Here is a 25,229-nt window from a genome sequence, read left to right on the forward strand (position 1 = left end):
CTTTTTTTTTTTATCAGGACGATAGCAAGAAAAACCAAGCAACTGAAAACAGTGCAATAATCCTCGCTGACATTCCGACCTGTTGTATTGGGCCATGTCTAATCATTGAGTAAACACATTGGCTCAGTGGCACTCAAAAACCTCATCTGCCAGAAAGTAGCACAAACAACCACAGTGTTATGTAAGTTAATTGTTGATGGCACTGATTGGAGCAACACATTGTAGACCTAGCAAGCACCTTGTCTTTGCAAATGTCAGCAAATGCTAGCAGTCAGATTTTAATGGACATTACCAGTAATCAAAGGGGATGTTAAATTGTCATGTATCCAGGTGTGATGTGGAGGTGTAAGAGGTTGCGATTGAAAATGCTCAGACATGTAGCTATAATAATAATAATAACTTAATACAAAGTCTGGTGATTTTATTGCACAGATTATACAATATTTGATATTTTGTCTTCTTCTTCACATTATGGACCGTTAAAGCAAAACTTCTCGTTGCTCTCACTGACGAAGAACATCTAAATTGAATTACTTAATTATGTCTTATAATCTCCTATATCCGATGGAATAAAAAGGGATTAGTCTGTCATTGCTTGGATTTGCTTTTATGGTATATTTTAGCCTGCAATAAATGAATAACAAAACTAAAAAGTAAAGTTTTGCCTGACTTTGTCGAACAGTGTTTACCCTTCTCAAGTTTTTGATTGGTGTTTATCACTGTCATTACTTAAGTACTTAATACTGTACATGAATACAACTATTCAAAGTTCCACAATGCAATGTTTATTCTTGAATATGTTAAAATAGCACAGGGTTCGAAAACAATTTTGTGTTCAGATCTGGCAACTTATTTTGACACTTACTTAAATAAAACAAGTACATAAATGTGGAAAAATGTTAAACATTATAAAGCTATTCAGTAGTCAAAATGATTATCAATGATGTGGTTGTGTCTTAAGTACTGTACGCTTTTAAAATCTTTTTTAAAACTACAACTCATACTTCATATACAGGGCTCACACTGCAAGCAACAATTTGACTGCTTACACGATACGCTCTGGTTGAGCTTAAATCCTTTAGATTGCTTTTATCAAATGCCAAACAATTGTAAAAGATGTATGACCAATTTGGAATGCAAACAATATAAAGTGTTGTTTAATATACAGTATATACAGTATGGATGTTACAATGATGGCAATATTGTGACATCGCGATGTTAAAACTGCCACAATATCGTCGTCGTTATGTCAAGATATTTAAAGCAGCACATCTGTTAAAAAAGTCGGGTTGATTTCCATTTGTGCAGTTCTAGCACCCTCTGGTGGCTAGTTTTTAAGGGCAGTCTAATTTTCACAAGGCATGTTTTGGCCCTTTTTTGTTTAAATTCAATGCTAATGGTCAGATGAAGGGGAACGTAATATACTTGTGAACTGAGTCAATATGTGGAGGAACTCAATGTGTGCGTGCCTCATTATTAAGTATTATTAGAGTTTTTTTTTAGTATGAGCTCATTTTTTTACAATATTGTTACCTTTTTTTTATAACGGCAACCTCCTCACAGTATCGTGATAATTATCGTATTGTGACATTTTTATCGTGATAATATCGTATCATGATGTTTAGATATCGTTACATCCCTAATATACTGTATACAGACGGTACTCGATATGGCAACACACATTTAAACATGCTGCAGCAATTATTGCCGACGCAGTGAAGGCTAAAGGCTCAGAGTTTAGGAAATATAGTGACTGTACTTCACATTGTTGTCATGGCGACTATTTTTATTCATCTGATCTTTACACAACATATCCGAAGTTTCTATTCACTTCTCTTTTCCATGTTCCAATGACACCCATCGAGAGTTGAAATTCTCGCGCTCCTTCGGGTTTTGATGGCATAGTGATCTGTCAATTTAGTCGACATTTTCAATAAGTCACGTTTTCAGTTGTTCCTCAGGGTTTTTTTTCCTGACCTATTGGTTATTGGCCAGTGATTTCTTGCTTCTCTTGTTTCTCTTGCCGCATCGGTTCCCAGTGTTCCTGAACTCATTACAGAGCAATCAGCCTCAGGCATTGAAGTGTGCACCCAGAGGGAGCAATAACTGTAAATAAACACTACTGCAGGTTCTCTGATAACATGTTAGCCAGATGATAACAGGTCTTCTAAGTAGGCCTGTTGACCTTCTCCTTACCTTGAGCTTGCCAAGGGCTCCTCTCAGGTCCCTACACTTTTATCTTAGGAGCTTCTTCCAAAATGACTAAAGAGGAGGATACGAAGCACTACGATACAGTATTATGGAGCGAAGCAAAACTGGATATGGTGGAGGGATCTAGGAAAAGGGCAGACAACTGGGTAGATCCAACTTAGCACTCTACCAGTCTTCATGTCCCTTAAGGTTCAACTTAAATAACTTGTCAAATGATGGCATGAAACGAATTAGTTAGAACAAACCTACAGCTAACCCAGCATTTCAAGCTTGTGAAAGAGATGAAAGTAAGGAGGGCAGTTCCTCCCGTACGAATGTATGGTGTTTGACAGTCGCAGGGCAAGAGCTGTGAGGCTAAAGGACCATCTGGATGAGATTGATAACACAATTAAGCCATTACCAATATGAGCGCATCACTATGACCCATTACTACACCGACCACTTCAGATGGATCACACCAGTCTAGCTGTAGGGCCTTTTGGAAGAAAAAAAAAATACAATTATAAAAGACTAGCTTGAAAATTGCGCTCTCTTCAGAATGTGAAGGCAGGCCTGTACATCATCAGATATGTGCGGGTTGCCTGCATATCTCACTGCTGTCCTCGGGCCCAGCTTTCTTCATCTATTTTGAAACGAGAAGCTCACTGGAGCATGGGTGGACTCATAGCAAAATGACTTTCATTCCTATTGTCCCATCTTATCGTGCGCTCTTATCCTGTTTGTGCTGCATACTGTGTTATGATTCTTCAAGCATTTTCCACATTTGCAAACACTCTTATTATGTATGTGTGTGGCTAAAGGACATGACACGTAAGAGTCTCTTACACTTTACACATTCAAATGCATATCTGTATGCTTTTACTGTATCTTGTTTAGTGTATAATATTCAAATCAGGTTGCAATTGTTTTTCACTCTAAACATAACTCAAATTCAATTCCTTCTGAATTACATTGGCCTGGCATCGGGCCAAACCTTGGACCTCCGGAATTGTCACTTTTCAGAAGACTCCAAAATCGTTATGTTTGTTCAACCATTAACATTGCATAATCAAAGAGAGCAAGCCGTTTTTAACACTTTAGCTTGGTCAATCATTCGAAAAAATGACACACACAGACGTGTGGACTGACCAAAAGTATCGATTATTTAAAAAATAAGAAATTTGCCAAATTGTGATTTATGAAGTTTCGGCCTGACACCAGTGATTGCAAATATGCCACATATGTTCAAGTAGTTTGATTGCGTATTAGAATTGTTTTTATCATTCAATTTCTACAAAAAAATTAGGGAAGGGCAATTACTGATAGTAGGGGTGTCCTAATCCGATATTGATATCAGATATCGGTCCGATATTAGCCAACAACACTACAGTATTTGATTATATCGGTATGTTAGATAAGGGCTCTTAATGATTAGATAAGTGACTTGGGCTAAGCCATTGAGTCGCTGTGACCTGTCCTGGCTTGGCACCTTTCTATCTATCTGCATTCTGGCACACTCATCCAGTTGAAACCAGTTAAGACCATCAGGTCACACATTTTCACATGGGCTAGGCTGAGCCGTCCCCTGTGTGGGTGGGCGGCCAAGAGCAAAGACTATTTTGAGTAGATTAGACCTTCTTCCGCATTCAGCAGATAAGGCTCCACAGCTGTGTACTCGATCTTTCTGGCATTCAGTAAATAGTTCAACTTAGAATATGCAGTCTCCTGGTTGTTATTATTACTATAGCGAGCATTCAAGGTAAAAGAACCGGTGAAAGTTCCCATCTGAACTTTACAACATGCCAAACCTCTGAAACTAGCACTCATATGCAAGCAGTCCATTCCAGACTCGGCTCCTGCTCCTCTAGGTTCTCTTCTTGAGGTTGAATTTGTGTAACCCAAATGTTTGAAATAACTTTGGTCCTTTTTTTCTCATACCAACTGTTGCTGACTATTTGACTAGTGTCACTTGATCAAGTCTCTTCTATTGTTTCGTACTAAAAAATATGTATCATTCCTACTAATATTGTATTGGATCGATATCGGTATTGGACAGTACTCTAGCCTGCAATATATAATATTGTATTGGATTTCAAAAAGTTGTATCGGGACACCCGTAACAGATATCACATATCAGTATCAGGCCGATACCTAGCCTTAGTTTAATGTACGATCAGGAACTAGAATTGAGAAATTAGATGAATAGAAAATTGCCATTAATTTTAAGGAAAAATACTATATTTGGATATCCAAATCTTTCTTTGAAATGATCTGTCATTGCTTTTTTTGGTGTACCAAAAGTACTCGTGGTATTGGTGACTAATCAAGAGTTGAGTACTCATACTTGTCGTGGTATCAAACATCCCTACAAAAAAAATGCACCTTGCGATTGACTGGCACTCCACTTACCTTTGACCCTAATGTGCCTATTAACAGTTACTCAAGAAAAAATGTTAACTAGCAACCGGCACTTTAAAGCTATATAACGTAATTGAGTATACCTGTTTGATAGTTAGTTTGTAGAAACTTGGAAGGTGACCTCTTTAATCTCGCCTGCAGATGAAGTGATAAGGCATCAAGGGAGAAGGCAGGCTTTAAGAAATCATGAGGCGGGAGATTGATGTTGCCTCAGTGACAACTCGCCTTCAGACGAGCAGGCAAGAGAGAAAAAGACAGACGGAGGGGAAAAAACAGCCGTTTAGCTGCAGGACTAAACTAAACCCCGACACTGAGGCTGCTGGCTGGAATCAATTCTGTCTTTATCAGCCCCCTTCGTCTGTGTCCAGGAGTCCTGCCCACACAGCAAAGGAGCTGAAGGCGGGAACGGATATGTTTTCCGATAATGAAATTGAACACAGCAAAAATGGGTTTAAAAAGGTGCCTGGCTACAGTCCCTCAGCAGTACAGCACTCTTTTAATCTCAAGCCTTGCTGTTTAGACATGTTTGGTCTTGTTTGTGCCAGGTCAACTTAACTGTAGACCTATTCTTATACTACAGTTTGTTGTTAACTCATAATTCAAAGCAATTGAGTGAAAACAATAAAATACGCTTGCTGTGTATTTTCCTGTTAAAATGAGGTGGTTAGCAGCCCACCTACGTGATAAATTATGTGTTCAAATAAAAGATTCAGGACATGATAGGCCGCATGTCTACTAAAGAGGTAACGCTGTAACCACACAGTCCATTTCATTTGGAAACAACTGCCTATTACCAGTGTAATGGCCGGCCGTGCGAGTGAGTTCCACCTCAGGCCTCGGGCATGCGGAACTGCTGCTGCTGCTGCTGCTGCTGCTGCTGCTGCTGCTGCTGCTGCTGCTGCTGTGTGATGATCCATCTGCATGGCAGAAAGCATCCATCCAATGTATGGCTACAGGCTGCAGGGGCCCATTGTGCGGGCTGAGCACTGTGACTGCTCCCTCTTGTACCTCTGTAATGGGATTACATTAGCCAGGTTCTTCTGCTTCCCCTTCAGATGAATTCTGCATACACACACTCACACACCATATGCATGCAGCATATTTACGTGCTGGTTGCTCCTTGTGATAATGTTTTGCATACTAGAGATGAACGTTTGACCACATTTTTATAATAGACCATCAATGATCATTTTATTGTGTTTTTTAACCATTTTTTCATGTAATTGGTCAATTTACTCTGAACTTCTATTGCCATTATGCATTTTTAAGACTTTCACCTGTAGTTTTTATACGTGTGTGGCTAGCCAGATAGTGAAGGAAAAAAATAGACAGAGAAAAGTTTTCATTGTTTTACAGAGCTAGTTATTGTGTAATTTAGGGCACCGCCAGGGCCAAGCTACTCATTTAAACCAAATTAAAATTAGTACATTTCCTAGTGTCCTCTCAAGGATAAAGACTTGTGTTTAACGCAGCCTGTCAAGACACCAATGAAGAAGATGATGAAGAGAAATGATACACTGGAGGAATGATATGATAGTCTTGTTCTCAAGGACCAGAAATGTGTTTGTTCTTATCCCATCCTTGCAGTAACCTAATTCGTGCAAATTCCGTCCCACCCACAAAAAAAGAAGAAAAATATTGAACTTAGAGTTGTCAAAATTAATCGATTATCAAATTAATCCACAACTATTTTAATAATCAAGTAATTGTTTGGAGCCATTTTTTTTTATTATTATTTCAAACGATCCAAATTCTGTGATTTCAGCATAGTAACTAATTGTTTCACTGATTTCTCCAGCCCTTCATGAAAGAAGACTGATTATCTTCTGTATATAATCAAAATAAAACATTTGCAAACATCTGTTTTTATTTTGGAAAACAATATGAACCGGTAACATAGTACAACATCAATCCCCCCTTTTTAAAATCACTATACGAATACGAGTTTATAGATAGTTTATAGAGTACAAAAAAAACACCAATCACTGGTACTCAGTCACTCTTAGCCATTTTCACTTAAGCAACCCACTTTTCTCCCAGCTGTTTTACTGGATTTTGACTGATTGAAAAGAAAGATCAGTCTCTTCTTTCATCAGAAAAAAAAAGTATATTTGTATTTGTTTCTGTTTTGCACAAATTAGCATTAGAAAATAGCTAAGTTTCATCATGACTCACAAACCTTTTGAAAACACTGGCAAAAAGAGCTTGTTCTAACATGGCCCTGGCTGATCTCTTATACTCTGCTGCCACCTGCTGTCTGTTTTTTGTAATAGCTGCCATTGCTTGACTTCTTCATGTCAGAAGCTGTATCAAATCCTTCTGTATGCTCTAGCATAAAAACACATAAAAAAATTATTTATACGTTTTTGGGTTTCAATGAGTTAATAAACAGTAATCAGGGGAAAACATGCTTTTTTAATACACTGTAATGCAAAATTTAAAATAAATCAGATGAGTCGATTAATGGTTTGAATAATCGATAATCGATTCCAAAAATATTTGATAGTGACAGTCCTTTTTTTTGCCCTAAAGGTTTTTTTTCATTATTTTATTTTTATTTTTTTTATCCTAGTTAATGTGTATTTCCCGGAAAGCGCAGCCACACAGTAAAGCAGTCGGTGTTAGTTTGATACTAAATGACATGTCATTGATTTAAATGGTCAGGCCTCTAGCCCACCAAAGTGTTAGAATGTGGAGGTAGCCACCATAAAATTAAAACAGGGATCAATGATGTGTCATATCCTTGCTGCTTCATGGCCTCAACGTGTAATTCGGACTTTGAGGCTGCAGCCATCTCTCATGTCAGACCCTCCAGCTCTGGACTCAATAACCCAGCAGCCCATGGCTGCTGTCTATTACTATCCAATACTAAAGTGTTCACAAGCAGAAAGAGAAAGATGCATTAGGTTTCAAGTGTGTAAGACCACCCCTGCAGATTCAATCGCACGGGGAATTGAGAGATGTTGTACTTTTGATGAGTTCTTATTAGCAGTGCATTGAGGCAAGTTAGGGAGGGTATGACTTTCTGACACAAGCCTCATGGGCTGCATTGAAACCTGGAACACTGCATCTTGTACAAGCTACATGTTCCACAGCCATGCTGCTCTGATAAATATATATTTTTAAACGTGATCAATTATACCGTTTATTTAAGTTGATGTCAAATGTGTCTATTCTCTGCATTATACAGTATGACAAAGTAAAAGCGTTTGAATATTGACATTTTCTACTGGTTATCAGTATTCAAATATTGTATAAATCCCCTGCATATGTATGAAATGCATAACTCGTCGAGTGAAGACCTTGCTGTAGAGGATGATATTTGGTGGACATTATTGACATGCTCGTATTGATTGTGCTTAGCCGTGTTTACTCTATGAATTGCTATGAAAGATGGTCGATGTGATGACAAAGGCACCGGAGCAGGGCACGGTTCATCTTACGACTTTAAGTTCTTTAAATTGCTTCGAATTGGGTTGCCAACTATACAAAACCCCTGCCCTGGCTTAAGTGTTGTAACCAGAGAACGAACAATAACTAGGAGTGAAAAATAAAATGTAGTAGAACATCTAAAGCCCAATGCTTTTAAGACTACAAATTGAACTTCAACAAACATTTTCTTATTATTTTTTTTTATCCTAGTTAATGTATCTTGTATCTTAAAATATACAATGCAATTATAAGTTTAGGAATGTGTTTTTGGAATGTGAGGCTATATTCAGTGCATTTTTGAATTATCCAATTATGGGGCACAGTCATCATGGACCAGAAAACGTTTTTTCTCTAATGGTTCCCTACAGTGTAAAAAGCATAGAAATGCCCATAATGTCTCGGGAGGCTGAAGTTAGATATACTCAACTAAATGATCCGGACAAATTATATTTCTTTTAGCATATAAAATCAATGTGTGTTACATGCTCAGTGCAGTCATTCAGAGTAATTTCCCCTACCCTTTATTAGGAAATATTTGTGTGTTTCCCCCAAAAATGTGGCTAACTTTTTGTGATATCTATAAATGTGCTATTATTTGCACACAGTACGGACATCGAGACAGACATGTTAAAGCCTTCTACTATTCTGATTCAAGCCATATTCACGTTCATTGTCCTTCGTCCTTTATATCTCTTTCACCCTTCTCCAGTAGTGTTATGTTGCATTTTATTTTGTGTATGCATACAGTACTTGACAGGAGAAAAGGCTTATAATTAATTTATGAAGTACATTAGTTTTATATGTCAGCATCCAAGCCATGCAGCTACTCCTTGATTAGTCAAATATGCTGTGGAGAGGGTTGTTTTCCTGGACTGTGCGCTGGGATAAGACGCCAATCACTTACCGTTAGTGCTTCCTGTGGAAATGTGAAAGAGAACTAGCCATTAGTTATTATAATTGTACAGTCTTGCCTTTTTTCCTGTTGTGGCTATTACATAGCATGCTGTTAATAAAATGCATGTTTATGTATTCTTCATTAGTATATGAAGTAATGGTTGCACTTGTGTTGGTGCCCTTGAATGAGCGGAACGCATGATGCAAGCTGACTAGTGGATTAGCTCCGTCCTGTGGCAGCCGGAGCGAGATATTGTTTGACATTGTGGTGCTTAGCCCATCTGTTTATAATCACATGCATGTGCTCATCAATGTGTGCTGCAGCTACCTGTTAACCTTGTGAAGTTGGAGAATTTGTGAGAGTATGTGGATATCCAAAATCCGTCTTGCCAAACTTCAACAATTTAAAAAAAGGTACAGCATTAAGTAATAATATATCATATGACAATGAGGAAACAAAAACATGTGGAAAACAATACTGAACTAAATAACTGTAATAGTGATCGACCGATATGGTTTTTTCAAGACTGATACCGATTATTAGTACGTAACCGATATTTTAAGCCGATATTAATTTGCAGGAAAAGAGAAAATGACCGTCAATATACTAAAAATTTACCTTTTCTTAATTTTAAACATATAAAAAATTGGCAGCTTTGTTTTAAAATGATAACAAAATTGCTGTGAGCTTCCAGGGTCATCAGCATGTGTTGAGCTAAATCAAAAACTAAGCAAGTCCAACCATCCATCTATTTTCTTAGCCGCTTGTCCTCACAAGGGTTGCGGGGTGGCGGGGGGCGGGTACACCCTGAACTGGTTGCCAGCCAATCGCAGGGCACACAGAGACGAACAACATTCCACACTCACAATCACACCTATGGACAATTTGGAGTGTACAATTAACCTGCCACGCATGTCTTTGGACTAAGACTAAACTAAGCAAGTCACTGTAAATAAAGTTTTCCCAAAATGTCAGCATAATTTCTTAATGAAAAAAAAAAGTTTTGGAAAGGGATGTCCTTTCCTTTCCTTTCCAAACCTTTTTTTTTTCTATATGGAGTTACACAAGCTTTGCTACCTGGCATCAGTTATTCTAAAATCTCACATATTTTTTACGCCTTGAAGGTTAACACACTCCCATTTCAATTTTCATCTGTGTGTTTCCATTCACTTTGACACAACTCGTCTATTATCTTAAGTATCTTCAACATACATATTCCATGTTCTATATCCAATCCCAGCCTGTATATAAATCAGTAGACATATATGAAGCTTATATTTAAACCATCTGTCATGTACTCATCTACCACCCAGTCATCTTGTAGACAGCTATGAGAATTGAAAGTGGGGAAATGGTTCCCATTGGATTAATTATACTTCCACTCATCATCTGTCTTTTTTCTGTGGTTAGTATGTACCGCTGATATGTTCAATATGGATGGTTGAAGCCTTTTTTTGTGCCACTTGGTCTTTCTCATGCTTAACTGCCCTCTGTGGGGCTTGTTTTGGTGTGCTAGACTTGTCAATGTACCGACATGCGAAGGCATTTTTGTTTTATTTTACAGTCAGCGTATCATTAAATTGAATGAGGCCATCTGTCTTTGAACATTTTAGTGCTTTGCTAAAGCAATGTCAAAATGGGATACAGGTCAAATGATCCCCACTCATGTAAACTCGTATGCTTCTGCAGGGAACCTTGGCCGTGTTGACTACATCAGTGAATTTGAGTTTGACCTCTTCATCCGGCCCGACACCTGCAATCCCCGATTCCGCGTCTGGTTCAACTTCACCGTGGAGAATGTCCGAGAGACACAGGTCAGCGTTCTATATTTTGAAAGGCACTGAAGGGGTCAAGTTTTGGACATTCATACATCCAAAACACTTTTTTCTATAGTATTGCAAATGTAATCAGTTAGGATGCCTTATTAATATTCAACATTTGGTGCCAATTTTTATTCAGACATCGTACTAGATATACAAACTCAACAGATTTCTGTACATATTCTGTGATCCAGAGACATTGCATGCATCAATTAATCAGATCAAATTGAAAACATGAACAATCTTGAATCAAGTTAATTCAATTATTTTCTTGATACAAAAGTATTTAGGGAGTCATCATTGGGAACCAAAAAAACAAAAGCCACGTAATTCACGAAACCTAATTTAGAATTAATTGTACAATCTGTTAAATTAGACTTCCCTCCCAACATCTATCTGTAAGTTGTGTACAAAGCAAGTTTTCCCCCACTGAATTGAAGTAATCTTCCTTTCCCTGCATCAGTTCTTGTCATAGTCTCCCGGGGTGATTCTGCCACTGGCAAACTGCGAGCTTTGTGATTGGTGGACAGAGGTGGTCACATGGCACAGAGATACACTGTATGTGATGACAGTTAACATAGCTTGGGGAGGGGGCATGGCGGGGGTGTGCTATTTAAATATGACTTTGCTGGATAAGAAGAAGGTAAAACTGGAAACATTGGCAATAAATCCTTACTTTTGTGATATCATTTTTCATGGATAATCTTGTCGAGCTCAGATAAGAACAACAGAGACAATGCAAAGTAGCAGCGCAAGCACAAAGAGAACAGTGAGTGAGTGAGTGAGTGAGGACGATGCAAGCGACAGAAAATGAAATAGATTGAGACACAGAAAAAGGCAAAATAAGGATGAATCCTCACCATACTGTTGCGCCTGTCTTCCTGTGGAGTGTCCAACACGCCCTATCTGAGCCTATCAGGCCAATCAGCCCATCTCCCTGCAGTGCTGTAGTCAGCACTAATCACATTTTATGGCTCTGAGATGAATGGGAGGCCTCGACTTGGAGCTGAATCGATCCCAGGGCTAGATATGCCAGCACCGGCAGCCTGCAGCTCGGGCCAACAGGATATTTGCTGCTGTGGCAAAATGACAGAAAGTGTGTGGGAGAGATTGGCAGAAAGGGGCTTGGGAAGGGAGCATACATAAAAGGTGTAATAATATTCAGCATTTTAGTGAATACAAATACATGCATGAATAAAATACAATCGCGCATTTAACTGAGAAGATGACAGCCACTGCCATCTGTTTCTGGGAACATACCTTTCTTATCTGTCCAATGTCCTTCTTCAAAAAGACCATATGCGAATTGGATCTATTCAATTTGGTAGTGTTTCATGTGGTTTTTTTTTAATCTATGTCTACAACATATTATGTTTAATTGTGTTCCCAGTATCCAAAATGCACATAATCGTGTGACATGAGCACAATCATACAAAGTAGGAAATTAGACAAAGGATAATAGAACACAAGTATGTTAAACAGCTAAGTGCAGTTATGTGAGGAGATGCTGTTCTATGGAGATATCAGCCTGGTTCCAGGGGAGAACCAGACTGGTGGAGTGTTTCATCCAGCTAAGCCTTGCTAACTCTCAGCCTGAGCCAGGGGAATGGGGAACAGTAAAAGCCCGTGATATTGGAAGTGAGATGGCTATTTTGAAGGAATGTAAGCTGGTGAAACAGATTTGGTCTGCCTCAATCAGCTTAGAAGCTTTGTTGAAATTGGCTTCACCGGTTATGATGGATGGTTGACTGGATGAATGTCTACTTTTTGTGTCTTCTTTTTTGCATTTACCAAACAAATTGCATACTTCAAAAAAAATCTCATAGCTGCTCTGCTTTAGTTGGTTGCAATCCTAGGGAAAAAATACTCAACTGAAGTCAAGAATATATTGACAAATCATTTAAGTGTCCAGTGGGCTGGTTTACAGGCATCCTACTTTTATCCCTTTTCCATTGCACGGGACTTACTTGGCTCAACATGTTTCTACTTTCTATTGATGCTTTTTATATCCTGAGGTACTATTTGTAGCACTTGATACCACATGGGTACTGTATGTAAACCACTGCTGGTGCATGGACATTAGCTTAGCATCACCGTAGGCATAAAATAAGTGTTCATATGTGTGGCTGTTTAAAGTGAAAGTCAAACTTAAACATTTCTTGACAATAATATGTTATATGTGACCTCACTAGTCTGAACATGACATCCTGATTAACATTGCATTTGTGGAGTAAGAGTTATGAAGCAAAATCCAGCCATTGTTATCCATCTCAGGGGGCGGCCATTTTGCCACTTGCTGTCGACTGAAGATGACATCACAGACTACGTTTACATGCAGGCAATAACCCTTTTAAAACCCGAATATTGGCATTATTCGGGTTTTGAAAGGCCATGTAAACACGCACAATAAGACGAATGTGCTCTTATTCGTGTTTTTAAAACCCCGAATAAGAGCCCTGGGTTACCCCTTTCATAACCGGAATACTGGTTCATATAAACATAACCGGAATACCTCAAAGGAACGGGGCAATGCTTTTTGCTGTGCGCATGCTCACAACCTCTTCTTTGTCTCTTTTTCATCCTCTTCACTTATTTATATTAGCAAGGAATCTTGGTCTTTGTAGTAACGACATGTATGCGCAGCGCCGTCCCACTCGCTACACGAGCCTCGCTTGAATACATGGCATACATACAATGGCCCTGGTTGATCTCTTATACTCTGCTGCCACCTGCTGTCTGTTTTTTTGTAATAACTACCATTGCTTAAAGCGACCTCTTCTGGTCAGAGGCTGCATCAAAGACTTTGGTATGCTCTAGCATAAAAAAAACACATTAAAAAACATATAAATACGTTTTTGGGACCATGGCAATATTAAAAATAGAAAATGTTATACGTTTTGTGGAGCAAATGAGCTAATGGCCTAAGCTTTGGTCATGTAGCACATGTACGCACCTATTGAACATTTGTTTTTTCCTTACCATAAATATTTCACGTCTCAACAAAAAGGCTTGTATCCATACAGTCACATTTAAAGAAACTTTCCGAATACCTATTGCAGGTATGCTGACTTATATCTTACAAAAGTTTATGTTCTAAATCCAAAGTGAGTGAACCTCAACAAGCAAGTTCCTGCTAGCACCATTGCATTTCATCCTCTGCCTATGTTGTGGCCAGAAAGCGGTGGATGAGTTGATATGACAGCCCATTGGGCAAGTTGATATGCCATTCCATTCTGCTGTAGGGGTGTGCTAAATGTCAGGCTCCGTGAAGGGTACGGCTGTGAGCTATTATCATTGGGGCCTTCAGGGAGCCATTCATAGAAGACAGGCAGTAAAACCTTGCACCGAGTACCTTCAACTCAAATGATTTGTAAGCCTCACTTGCCCAGCGAAAGCACAGTACAGAACGGTTACTCACCATAACCAGGGAAGAGGATCAACTCGTGCAGAGTATTCTATTTTGTACCTTCCAATCCCAATGGGCCAACCTTGTTTTAATGTTGGAGAACATAGCCCACTGAATATAATTCACCATCAGGGACATTATTGAGTCTGACACACTCGATAAGTTAGATATTGATTAGAACATGAAGTATGTAAGGCTTTCCTACATTGTTTGCATAATGCCAACCAACACTTGTTGTTTACAGTAGCTACTGCTGTGACTATCAGTGTATACAGCGAGATAACTCCCATACACTATATGACCTAAAATACATGAAAGGCCATTTAACCTACAGGATGAGAAAATAGAGGAACAAATGGAGTTCGCCCTTTACAGTTATACCAGCTTCAAATCATCCGAGAAGACTGACAAGAAGCACGTCTGTGTTATTTTTTTATTTATATTTTTTGTTCCTTCATCCTGTAGCTGATTTGTTGGGGTTCAGAGGTCACAGATGTTGGACAAGAGGGCTTGGTTCACAATCTAGGTTCTTGTTCATCCCAAAAGTATTTGATGGGATGATGTAAAAATTGAACTTTCCCAATACTCAAGGTTGCAAGGATGTTTACAAACAGTTTACATTTATTTAACTCCATACAAGTTGTATACTGTTAAACATTTCTCCAGAGAAGTTGTCAATCTATTTCTTATACAGCATAATGTGACTGATGTATTTTTATTTCTTATTATACATGTATATGGTATTTTAAATCAACATTGAATTAACTTTTGCAAGGACATTATTTTAGAATATATTGCAGAAGGATCAGAAGTACAAAAAAAAAAGACTTGTTTAAGTTGCATTATGTTTTTCTGCCAATAAAAATGAAGTATGTTAGCTCTGGATCAAGTTTCCAAACATCCTTCCACCATCTTGTCTGCATTGTCCTTCAGCGGGGGCACTGGGAGACAGACAGGCAATTGTCTAGCAACGTTGAGTGAATGTTGCTCCATCATTGCTGTCGTCACATTGGCAATGATCGTGAAGACAGCTGGCTGGTGTCAATGACTCATGACGGGAGTCCAAGAGGGTCATGAACCTCCAAATCTGTGATTAGCGTTGACTTTTCTTTTTTTTTTGTGGTCAAATTTTGATTTTGAACGGACAACAAATCATTTTTCCTATCCTTGTCCTTCTGGTGCATAATATGGCAAAATGTGATTGTGGGTGATATCTGCTTCCTTTCACTACATTCTACAAAGGCATTTTCTGTGTAGCTCTGCCAAATGGTTTATCGCTTAAAACAGTCGCTACATAGGCTGATAAAGTTTGGATGGACTAGTTTTAAACATGATGAGAACTTCTAGAAAGGCACAGGGCATCATGCAGTTTGTCAGGGGGTTTTAGGGTATCTTGGATGACCTTGTTCTCTAAAAGAGAAACTCAGGCATCCTTCCTTATTGTGAATGCTGATGCTCCCCAGATCACTCTATAATGACATGGACAAAAGAATATGACGACAGCACAGAATGAATTTTTTAACTGTCGCCCTGATAGTGGAATGAGTTTTCCCTGGGTTATCACTGCTGACACAAGGTTCCTTATCAAAGTTCATTTCCCTATTTTTAAACTTGATTCACTTTAAAAGGAGGCACAGAGCTAATGGTATGTTTTCTAATATAGTAGACTCACCATTTTTTTTGTATTAATTCTTGGTTTCCTAAATCAGGTTTAGTGAACTACAAATATTGAAAATAACACATTTAATTTTCCATCCATCCATCCCTTCAGCCATCTATTTTCTCTATAGATTATCATTTGGAGGGTTATGGGTGTGCTGTAGCATATCCCAGATGACTTTGTCCAAGAGCCAGGGTACACCCTGAACTTGGTACTAGCCAATTGCAGGGCACGTTCACACACAACAACCATTCACATTCACATTCACACCTAAGGACAATATAGACTCTTTAACATGTACAATTTTGGAATGTGGGAGGAAACAGAAGTACAGCTTGTACACCCTTAAGGTTGTGCTATTTAGAAAAAAGGTGAACAAAATCAAAGCCACACACTGAAAATCAAGTGACATCACACAATCTGGCAATCAGACGATTACATCATCAACAATGTTTTGCAAATCTCCTGCCCTTTCAGCTCGGTAAAAATCTAAAAGCCCGACTTCTCAAGCATCTTTTCTTTGACATTTTGTGTTACTACTAAATTGGGATACTAGTGATGCAAAAAAGACGACCATAGAATAAAAAATGGAACTAACTGTGTCATAGCAGTAACAAAAGCACTGCAGACATTTCTGTCTCCATATTGTGTTTTCAACTAATAATTACACAATTGATATTTTTGACAACATTTTACCATCTTGCATTTAACTTAATTTCACATATGTATGACAGTCAAAAACTTTAAACTGTGCTTAAAACATTGCTTAACCAAAGTTTTGCTTTGATAGTTTGACTCTGGCAAAGTTTATTTCAATGTTCATTGCTATTATCAGAACAATTATTTGTTGTTACAACTTGGAAGTCAACCAACGTCACCGTCAAGGAACGCATTGTGTTGTGATTTAGGAGGTTTTGTTGTATTTTCGAAGTTTAGAAACCGACTGAGAATGTTGTATTTTCTAAAATAAAAATTGATGTGTTTACGTTATCCAACGTGTGTTTTATTTCTGTGAAATACAACCATTTGCGGTCGTAATGTGTTTTATCAGAACTTTTGGAGACGGGTTGGTGTGTCTGCCATCAGTGCAGTAATCAGTGAAGTGTTCATTGAGAGTCCAGCTGTGTGCCAGTGTGTATAATGCTGCCAATGTGCACCAATTTTCCAAATCAAGGCGCAGGGTGCTGGCAAAGTTGTATTTTTTTGTGTGGCTGCAGCTGAATATGCAAACAGGGTACCATTAGCGGAAAAAAAAAATTGTGTTAACTATGTCCTCTATTGTTGATCATTACAGTATTTAATTTTACTGTAAGAGTGTGAATTAAAATTTTTCCCATAGGTAGCAGTGAAGGAACATATATAATTCAGTTGTTGAGTTATTGCTGCATTTGCAGAAAAAAACAACAACAACCCATATGTGTATACCACTTGACTCTTGCAAAATGGCCTACAATCTCCATGAAATTGGACCTGTAAGCTTGTGCCTCTGGGGTGTTTCTTCTTAGATAAGATAAATGCAAACATTCACTTCACAGTTGCTAATACATTTCACCAACTGTGCAAGCATTCACACAAACACCACAATGTGAAAACTGACTACAATATTGTACATGCAATTTCCCAAAATATACAAATAGCCTGAAATGAAAGTGGATGTTAATAATTGATTAAATATCATGGCTGTGTTGGCAGGGTGCCAGCACATACAGTGTTTATTTTTTAATTTAATTTTTTTATTATTATTTTTTTAATATTTATTTATTTATTTATTATTATTATTATTATTATTTTTAAAGTGTTTAAAAGAAGCAGCTGTTGAAACAAGCGTGAAACATATTTTACAAATATAATAAATACATTTATTTTGTGTTCAGAATAGCTGCATGTTTGAAAACGTGAGTGTTAGACCTGCAATATGCTTTGGGAATGCTGCTCTTTTTATTTCAAAGCAAAATTGAATACAATCCTACCAAATGTGTTATTCCTTTACAGAGAATGATGAAATCCTTAGATTAGTCAGAAAACAACAAGAACTAATATTATTTCCTTGATACCCAGCAAGACATTTTCCAGCCTTTTTCTGTTTATCCAATAGATTTTTGATTTTATGTATTGCTATTTTTTTCACTCTCTGTAAAAGTGATATGATGCAATTTTCTTCATTTGGAATAGTAAGTTTAAAGCTCCCAATGCATTTGCATGTTTGAAAATAAAAGCTCCTTAAAGGCAGTGGGTCTCAACAGTTGTCAGTCCCTATAGTTGCAAAGTCGTGACCCACTTTTATAGAATTTAAGAACAATAAAGAAAACCTTTTGTTTAAAAATAGCCACTGAAAGCATGTATAGTATATATTATGTTTTTTAAACATAACAACACTTCACTTGATGTTATTTCGTGCTGTAGTGAAATCCGTGATATGCCGTTTTACAAGTATGGCGTCTGAGCTGCACTGTATTAGCGGCAATAGGGCAAGGCAGTTATAATTACTTATTATTTTCCATGCGGGAATTCAGTAGTCCTCTGTACCGTGCGAAGAAAGCAGAATGCAATTACATAGGCTGACCAAACGACATGTCCTCTTTTGGGAGGACATCCCATTTTCTTATCTCCTGTTTGGGCGTCCAGGGGTTTTATAAATTAATGAAATTGTCCGGTTGGCATTGCGTGACTGATAGGAGGTGAAGTACACTGTGTAACTGCGACTGGTACCACAATTTCAAGGCCGGGGCAAATGTCCTCTTTTTTTGGAAATGGGAATACAGTCACCCTAAATTACATATACCATTATACCCCGGAACACCGTTCCTTACAGAAATGTTCATGTTCAACTGCCATTGTGGAGTAAAAATTTTGACTGGGCTATTGTTATTGATAAAATCATTACAAAGTATTCATAAAGTCTTTCAAAAATCTTGGTAAAGGCATTCGGTTTGAACTTATGAGTAAAATATTGGGCCAATGCTAAAAATATATAATTTTTTTTCCATAATGCCATGGGGTAATGCCAAAATTTTGCATAACCCGTGGCATTAGGGGAAACAACGTTTTTAGCGTTTAGCCTATGTTTTACCAATACATTCGAACGACTTACCAAGACGTTCAAACGACTTGACCAAAATGTTGGAACGACTTTACCAAATTGTTCAAATGACTATCAATACGTTTGAACGACTTTATCAAGCCGCTTGAACGACTTTGCGACTTTGTTGGTGCGGAACGACACCAAGCTTGAATAGCACCTGTTATTAGTAAATTTTCTACATTCAATGTTACAACTCCAACTTCTACGCTTTTGATCCATGGCAGCACCCTCATCCCCACCTTTTTTCTAGTGACTTTACCAATAGGTTCTAAAAACTTAGTCAAGACGTTCAAACAACTTTACCAATGCATTTGAATGATTATCAACATGTTTGAACAACTTTACGTACAAATGACTTTATGAAGGTGTTCAAATGACCGTGTGGGGCGTTCGAACGCCATAGAAGTTTTTTTCAGAATAAAAGTCCAGTCCGACCTAGGATGTGCAATGAATATCACATTACAGGGAGTTCAGTTTTTAGTATGGCGGCAACTGAGTGTGCCTTCTTGTGCTGTGTGATGACATTCATATGTTACTGCACAAGCTTATTCACTGTTTGCCATTTGGCACCGCCATAAACAGATGAGCCCCTGTAATGTATGCCGAGCTGTCCACGACCAACCCCTAATAATTCCACAACACAGTTTTTAGTACCGACCCACTGGTTAAAAATCACTACTCAAAGGATTTTTAAGATATACTAACTAAAATAATAACATTGCTTATATTGTGAACATCTGTGCATCTCAATGCTGTGAATAGCCACACTACTCAATTGTCAACATTTTGTGATTCGTTGACTCGTGAATTTTTTACAAAATGTTATTGACGGAGACACGAGTATTGGTGAGGTTTCCCAAGGACGCATGATGTGGTAGGTAAGGCCCTTACAGAGCTTCTGTGCATCTGCATGAAATGATGAGCCTGGTGTCAGGGCATGGATCATCCTTTTTCACCGAGTAATGAATACAGATTGCACGCTGGATAGAGGGCCTCAGCAATCTGCTGCTCCACAAATGAAACAACTGCCATTCTAATGAAATAGACTTTTCATGCCAGCACACCCCTCAACGCGGCCTAAATTCAATTCCAGACCCACAGATTTGCGTGTTGGGGGACTCAGAGATGCAGGATGCAAGAGAGGAGGGCTTAAAAATGCTGTAATTAGAGTATTGTTTAAAAGTATGTGTGTATCTGGGTGTATGTTGATGTGTTAAGGTGGCGGTGTAGTGGGAGGGGCACCTGTCGTGATATTGTCGTTAACCACCTGGTTATTTTAGATCACAGCCGGCAAAATGGGGTCCAATCACAGCAATCACACTCCCACAAAGACACGCTTGTGCACAACTTCACACACTTAGCTAATTATGCCAACTAGCGGCTTGGGAGAACACGTTCCCTGTATTCTGTATTTAGGGAACAGCGAGGAGAGCCACAGTGCCTCTTTGATGCTGCTTTTGTTTTCTTGTTTGTGTGGTTTAATAATTTAATCAAGCCAAACGTCCTCCTTCTCTGTGTAACTGTCTGTTGGCGAAGGCTAATTACGCTGCAGATTGTTCTCCTGGTGCTATAGATGAGAGTTTAGATCCAGAGGGGCGGAGGGGTGGCATTCGTGTGCGTTGATGGCTTTAATTTAACAGTGGGCTGGTGGGCTAAGCTGTCTGACAACCGCTGTTTTATTGTTTCGGAAGGCTGCTGACAAGCTAATATTCTAAAATGCAGCCATCACGCCTCAAGAGCGGCCCAGCAAACTAATGCCTTTTCTAACCGTTAATTATTCATTTGAATACAATTTCACGAAAAGAAATACATTTGTTGACATAGAGTAGCAACTCTATTTTTGACATGTTACTAGGGAGACAGCAATTACTGCAATAGGTCCCTCTTTGTCTAATGTTTTAACATTGTCAATCTATGCTCTTTTAGTCAATTTTGTAACCTACTTTTGTTTTCTCTTCTTTGCGTCTGAATGTTGTTAACTGCTTTGTTTGTTGATGCTTATAAGTGTTGTCTTTCCTTGTGTAAAGCACATTGAGTTGCCTTGTGTATGAAATGTGCTATACAAATAAACGTGCCTTGCCTCTTTTCATATCATACATTTGTCAGATTATCAGTTTAATGAAAACACTTGAATTGGTGACCACAATGCAATGTATCCCATTGTTCAATATCCTATCCTGTATGTACCATATAACTAGATAAATAACTGTTAAGATTGAATACAGTTTTTTATCATTTTGAGCGTGATCCAAGTGAAATTTAACCTGTAAATAGATGTTTATTTGCTTTGAAATAATAGTTTTAGATGACATATTCGGAGCTGCTTCTGAGCATTGAGCTTCACGATGCTCCTGTTGCTAAATAATAATCTAGTTTAAATGGACCCTAGTGCTTTGTTTTTTTTTATGACTGGATTTTCCAACTATGTGAGTGCAGATTTTACTGACTAAATGGTCTATACCAGGGGTTTCCTAACTATTTTCTCTGAGGACCGCACACAGTAAATAGGAGGATGCAAGGGTCACAAATCTATCTATCTATCTATCTATCTATCTATCTATCTATCTATCTATCTATCTATCTATCTATCTATCTATCTATCTATCTATCTATCTATCTATCTATCTATCTATCTATCTATCTATCTATCTATCTATCTATCTATCTATCTATCTATCTATCTATCTATCTATCTATCCATCTTCATCTCCCATCATTTTTAAATAGCATTGCTGGCCATGTCAAATGTTGTTTTTAGTATATGCTGTGGGCTGCTAAAAATGGAGGGCGGGCGGCCCGCTAATGGCCCCTAGGCCTTATTTTGCATACCACTGCTCTGAATATCTCAATTTAATCTGGGGTTAATCCAAATTAGTGTGACTGTGATTTGTTCATTCTCAACTAAGCCACATCTCCAGTTATTTATCCACATCGCTGAGATATTGTGCCACCACGATTATTTTTAACTAACTCTCTTTAAAAGCTTTCAGGTTTTTTTCTTAAATTCAATTGTACATATTTTATAGGTCATACTAATGTTGATTTTTTTTTTAAATAACATACATTGGTGCCATTTTTTATGTCGCAAAAAAAACAAACGGGAAATTAAACAGGCGTGACCAACAATGACTTGAACACTACATCGATGGGAAATTATCAGAAAAGGCTGAGTACTATGATATGCTGGAAAACCACATGCAGTATTTACCATACTGGGTCCTTTATTGATGTGCTTGATTTATTTTCCATTTCTACAATCAATACACAATACACTCATTGTTTCTTTTTTTCACGGTCAGCTGAATTTCATGGATTTCCCTGTGATGTTTGTAATGACAGCATTAGCCATCAGTGCTGTCATACCTTGGAAGTCTTCATTTTCCGTCCAGAGACTGACCGGATTGCCTAACTGATTAGATTCAATGCTGCTGGTTCCAATTAGTTTTTACACAACAAAATCATCCTAGACACCAGATTAGCATGGACTGATTAACTGTATAATGTGATGCACTGGGGATACAGTCTGCATTGTTGCCTATGGTGTTTAATAATACTCAAATGAGATGATCTGAACTTGCCATATTTTAATCTGTGATTGGGGCATTTACAACAGTGTTAATTCTGATTGGACTAAATTGGACTAAAGTATGTGGGGCTCATCCTGAATTTTGATTAAAACAGATGAAATGGTCACACCAGAAAGCACATTTTTAATGTTTCCTGTGGTAGAAAAAAGCACCAAAGTGGTAGCAGACCTTGATGGCTTTTGGACATTAGAACCACCTCAAAGGTTTGGACATCAATGGTCATCACTGACGTCATTAATTTGTTTTATTTAAAATTGATAGGGCCTTGTGTGGGATACTATTAACATACTGTATGTGTAAAACATTATTTCCCAACTAAACAGTGTTTTCCAAAAGTCACAATGCACTTTCTTCTTTCTTTTTTTGTGTCAGGTATTATTTGGACATCAGCATTAGACAGTTTAGGGTTTGCAGTTTTTTCAACATATCATTCCTTTGCCGGTGGCTTGCCAATTGACATTGGAGCAGCGCTGCAAAATTGCTGCCTGGCGAAGTTTTTCTTTGCCTGACTGCAGTTCAGCACCCATTTGAGGTGCTTTATGGCCGCCACACTGCTCCAACGCGTACAATTTATGCTTATCAATGGCAAGTTTCTAGAAGCAGGAGCTGGTCTTGACAAACCACACAACAAAAAAGCTTGCTATTACATTGAACTCTTAGTAGAGGCATCAATGCAAAGCAGACAAAACTTGCTCCAATTTGAAATGGCGATCCATAGGCAAGGGAATGATATTCTTACAAAAATTATAAAGCTGAAGCTGTCAAATGCCGATTACCTCACGTCTGTCTGAATGATACTTGAAAGGAAACAGAACATTAGAAATGTATAGTGACTTTTGGGAGACCCTGTGGATTGATATACCGATGCAAGATACTGTATATAATTATTATTATTTTTTTTATAATTGATTATTCATTTAGATATCTTCAATTTTAAATTTTGCAAACACTCAGATTTTCAGCTTCTTAAAGGTAAATATGTGATTCATGTAGCCCTCCATGAAATCAGACTGATTACCTTTGTGTTGAATCAAAATTTAAAAAATTGGGGGGAAAACAACGATCAACATGTTTGCCTATTTTCTGGCATACTATAGACAAAAGCAGTTAAATAATGCCTTGTTTTTGAATAAAGGATGGCAATTAAAACTTTTTTTCCACCCGATTTATTGATTAATCAACAAAATAATTGACAGCTTAATTGATTTTTTAAAATAATGTTAGTTGCAGCCCTACTCTGATTTATTTGGCTTACAAATAGCTAATCTTAATAGCTTTCTTTTTAACTATCCTTTGCCATCGGAGCAGATAAGTTCCCCAAGTTAAGATACAAGAGCATTAGGGTAAGCTGTCTCGGCTTGTAGAGCAGAAATAACTTGGCGCCACAGTGATTTGAGTCACCGTTTGACACAAGCTACAGGCTGTATATCTCCTGAGGCCCTCGGTCTTTGGTGGACAGTAATAAAAAGCTTCCTGATAACATTTTCAGGGAATCTGGCGCCATTGACTCATTTATCTTCACTGTGTGTATATATAGTGTATTTTATTTATAAGACAAACCTTCAATCTTGGTAGTGAATTTATTTATTTATCTTTTAAAGCCCCCAACCCGAACTGTAGACTTTTCAAATGCTTTATTTCACTGATAGTAATTAAGGAGGAAATGTTTGTCATTTGCATGGTGTAATTTTAGATACTCCAGATTTGCAGTTATCATCATGAAAATCCATATCAAGAGATGAAAATCAGTTTTGCCCAATCAAAGTACCCACACTTGATTTATAACATAATGAAACCCTGATACTTTTAAACTGTTTAATCACACCCCATTTGGAGTTTACTGTAAAACAAAAACTCAACAAAAAATAAATATACATTGCATATTTAAATACAATACATGCTTTGTTTTAAATAAACATCGCAATGTAAGTCAATGTAAAATCCGGGAGATTAGCATAGACTGTGGCGAGTGATAATTCCTTCAAATATGAAATGTTCAGCATACAAATGCAGTAGGAACACGTACATATTGTAACAATACTCAAAGGCACACATTCTTCAAAATCTGTAAAAAAAACTAAACAAAAACGAGTGATATAATAGAGGTCAATCTTAATGTTCTTCTTTGACTCTTCGTATTGTAAATTAAGTGTGTACTCCATGCATATGCGACACCACACTGCCCCTAACAGGGCAAAGTGCACACTGCAAGAACAGACAATATTTACTTGTATTTATTGTTTTATTGCTATTATTTTAATATGTTGTTATATTACTTTGTTTTGTGGTTGTTTTTTCAAGTTTTATTTCAAGTTGACTTTTCAAGGATTCAAGGAATTTTTATTGTCGCTCGCACCAAATAAATAGATCAAATAAATAGGATTAAAGAGATATTATTATTATTTTCGCCCAGCCCTACTCTTATGTCAAATACCATCCCTGTAAAAATTACAACATCAGCAAAGCAAACTGTAAAACACAAACCAGATTGGGAATCACCTTGGTGCTTTGTTTAGCCAGAATGTGTGATATCTCCACTGTGGCAGCTTCCCCTCTGCAGTGTTTGAGAGTACACAGATGCTGTTTGTCTTTCTGATGTTGAGATTTAGCATCTCCAGGGATGCTGCGGACTTGTGTTTTCTCGTAATGAAGCAGCCTAGGAAATAGCTCAAGAAGATGAACGCTGTTAAACGCACTAAAGTGTGACTTATGAGAGATGTACAGAAGTAGACATTACAT

General features: G+C 37.8%; 1 protein-coding gene across 1 annotated transcript in view; it reads left to right on the forward strand.

The window, feature by feature from the left end:
* agbl4 (AGBL carboxypeptidase 4) overlaps positions 1 to 25,229 on the forward strand; it is a 299,306-nt gene that overhangs the window by 9,726 nt on the left and 264,351 nt on the right. Inside the window, exon 3 of the mRNA XM_086090040.1 lies at positions 10,625 to 10,749. Coding sequence (XP_085946166.1) covers positions 10,625 to 10,749 — 125 coding nt within the window. The remainder of the gene's footprint in view (positions 1 to 10,624; positions 10,750 to 25,229) is intronic.

Source organism: Leptonotus elevatus, chromosome 11, assembly GCF_054856555.1.
Source record: "Leptonotus elevatus isolate MCC_2025b chromosome 11, RoL_Lele_1.0, whole genome shotgun sequence".
In the NCBI taxonomy this organism is placed as follows: Eukaryota; Metazoa; Chordata; class Actinopteri; order Syngnathiformes; family Syngnathidae; genus Leptonotus; species Leptonotus elevatus.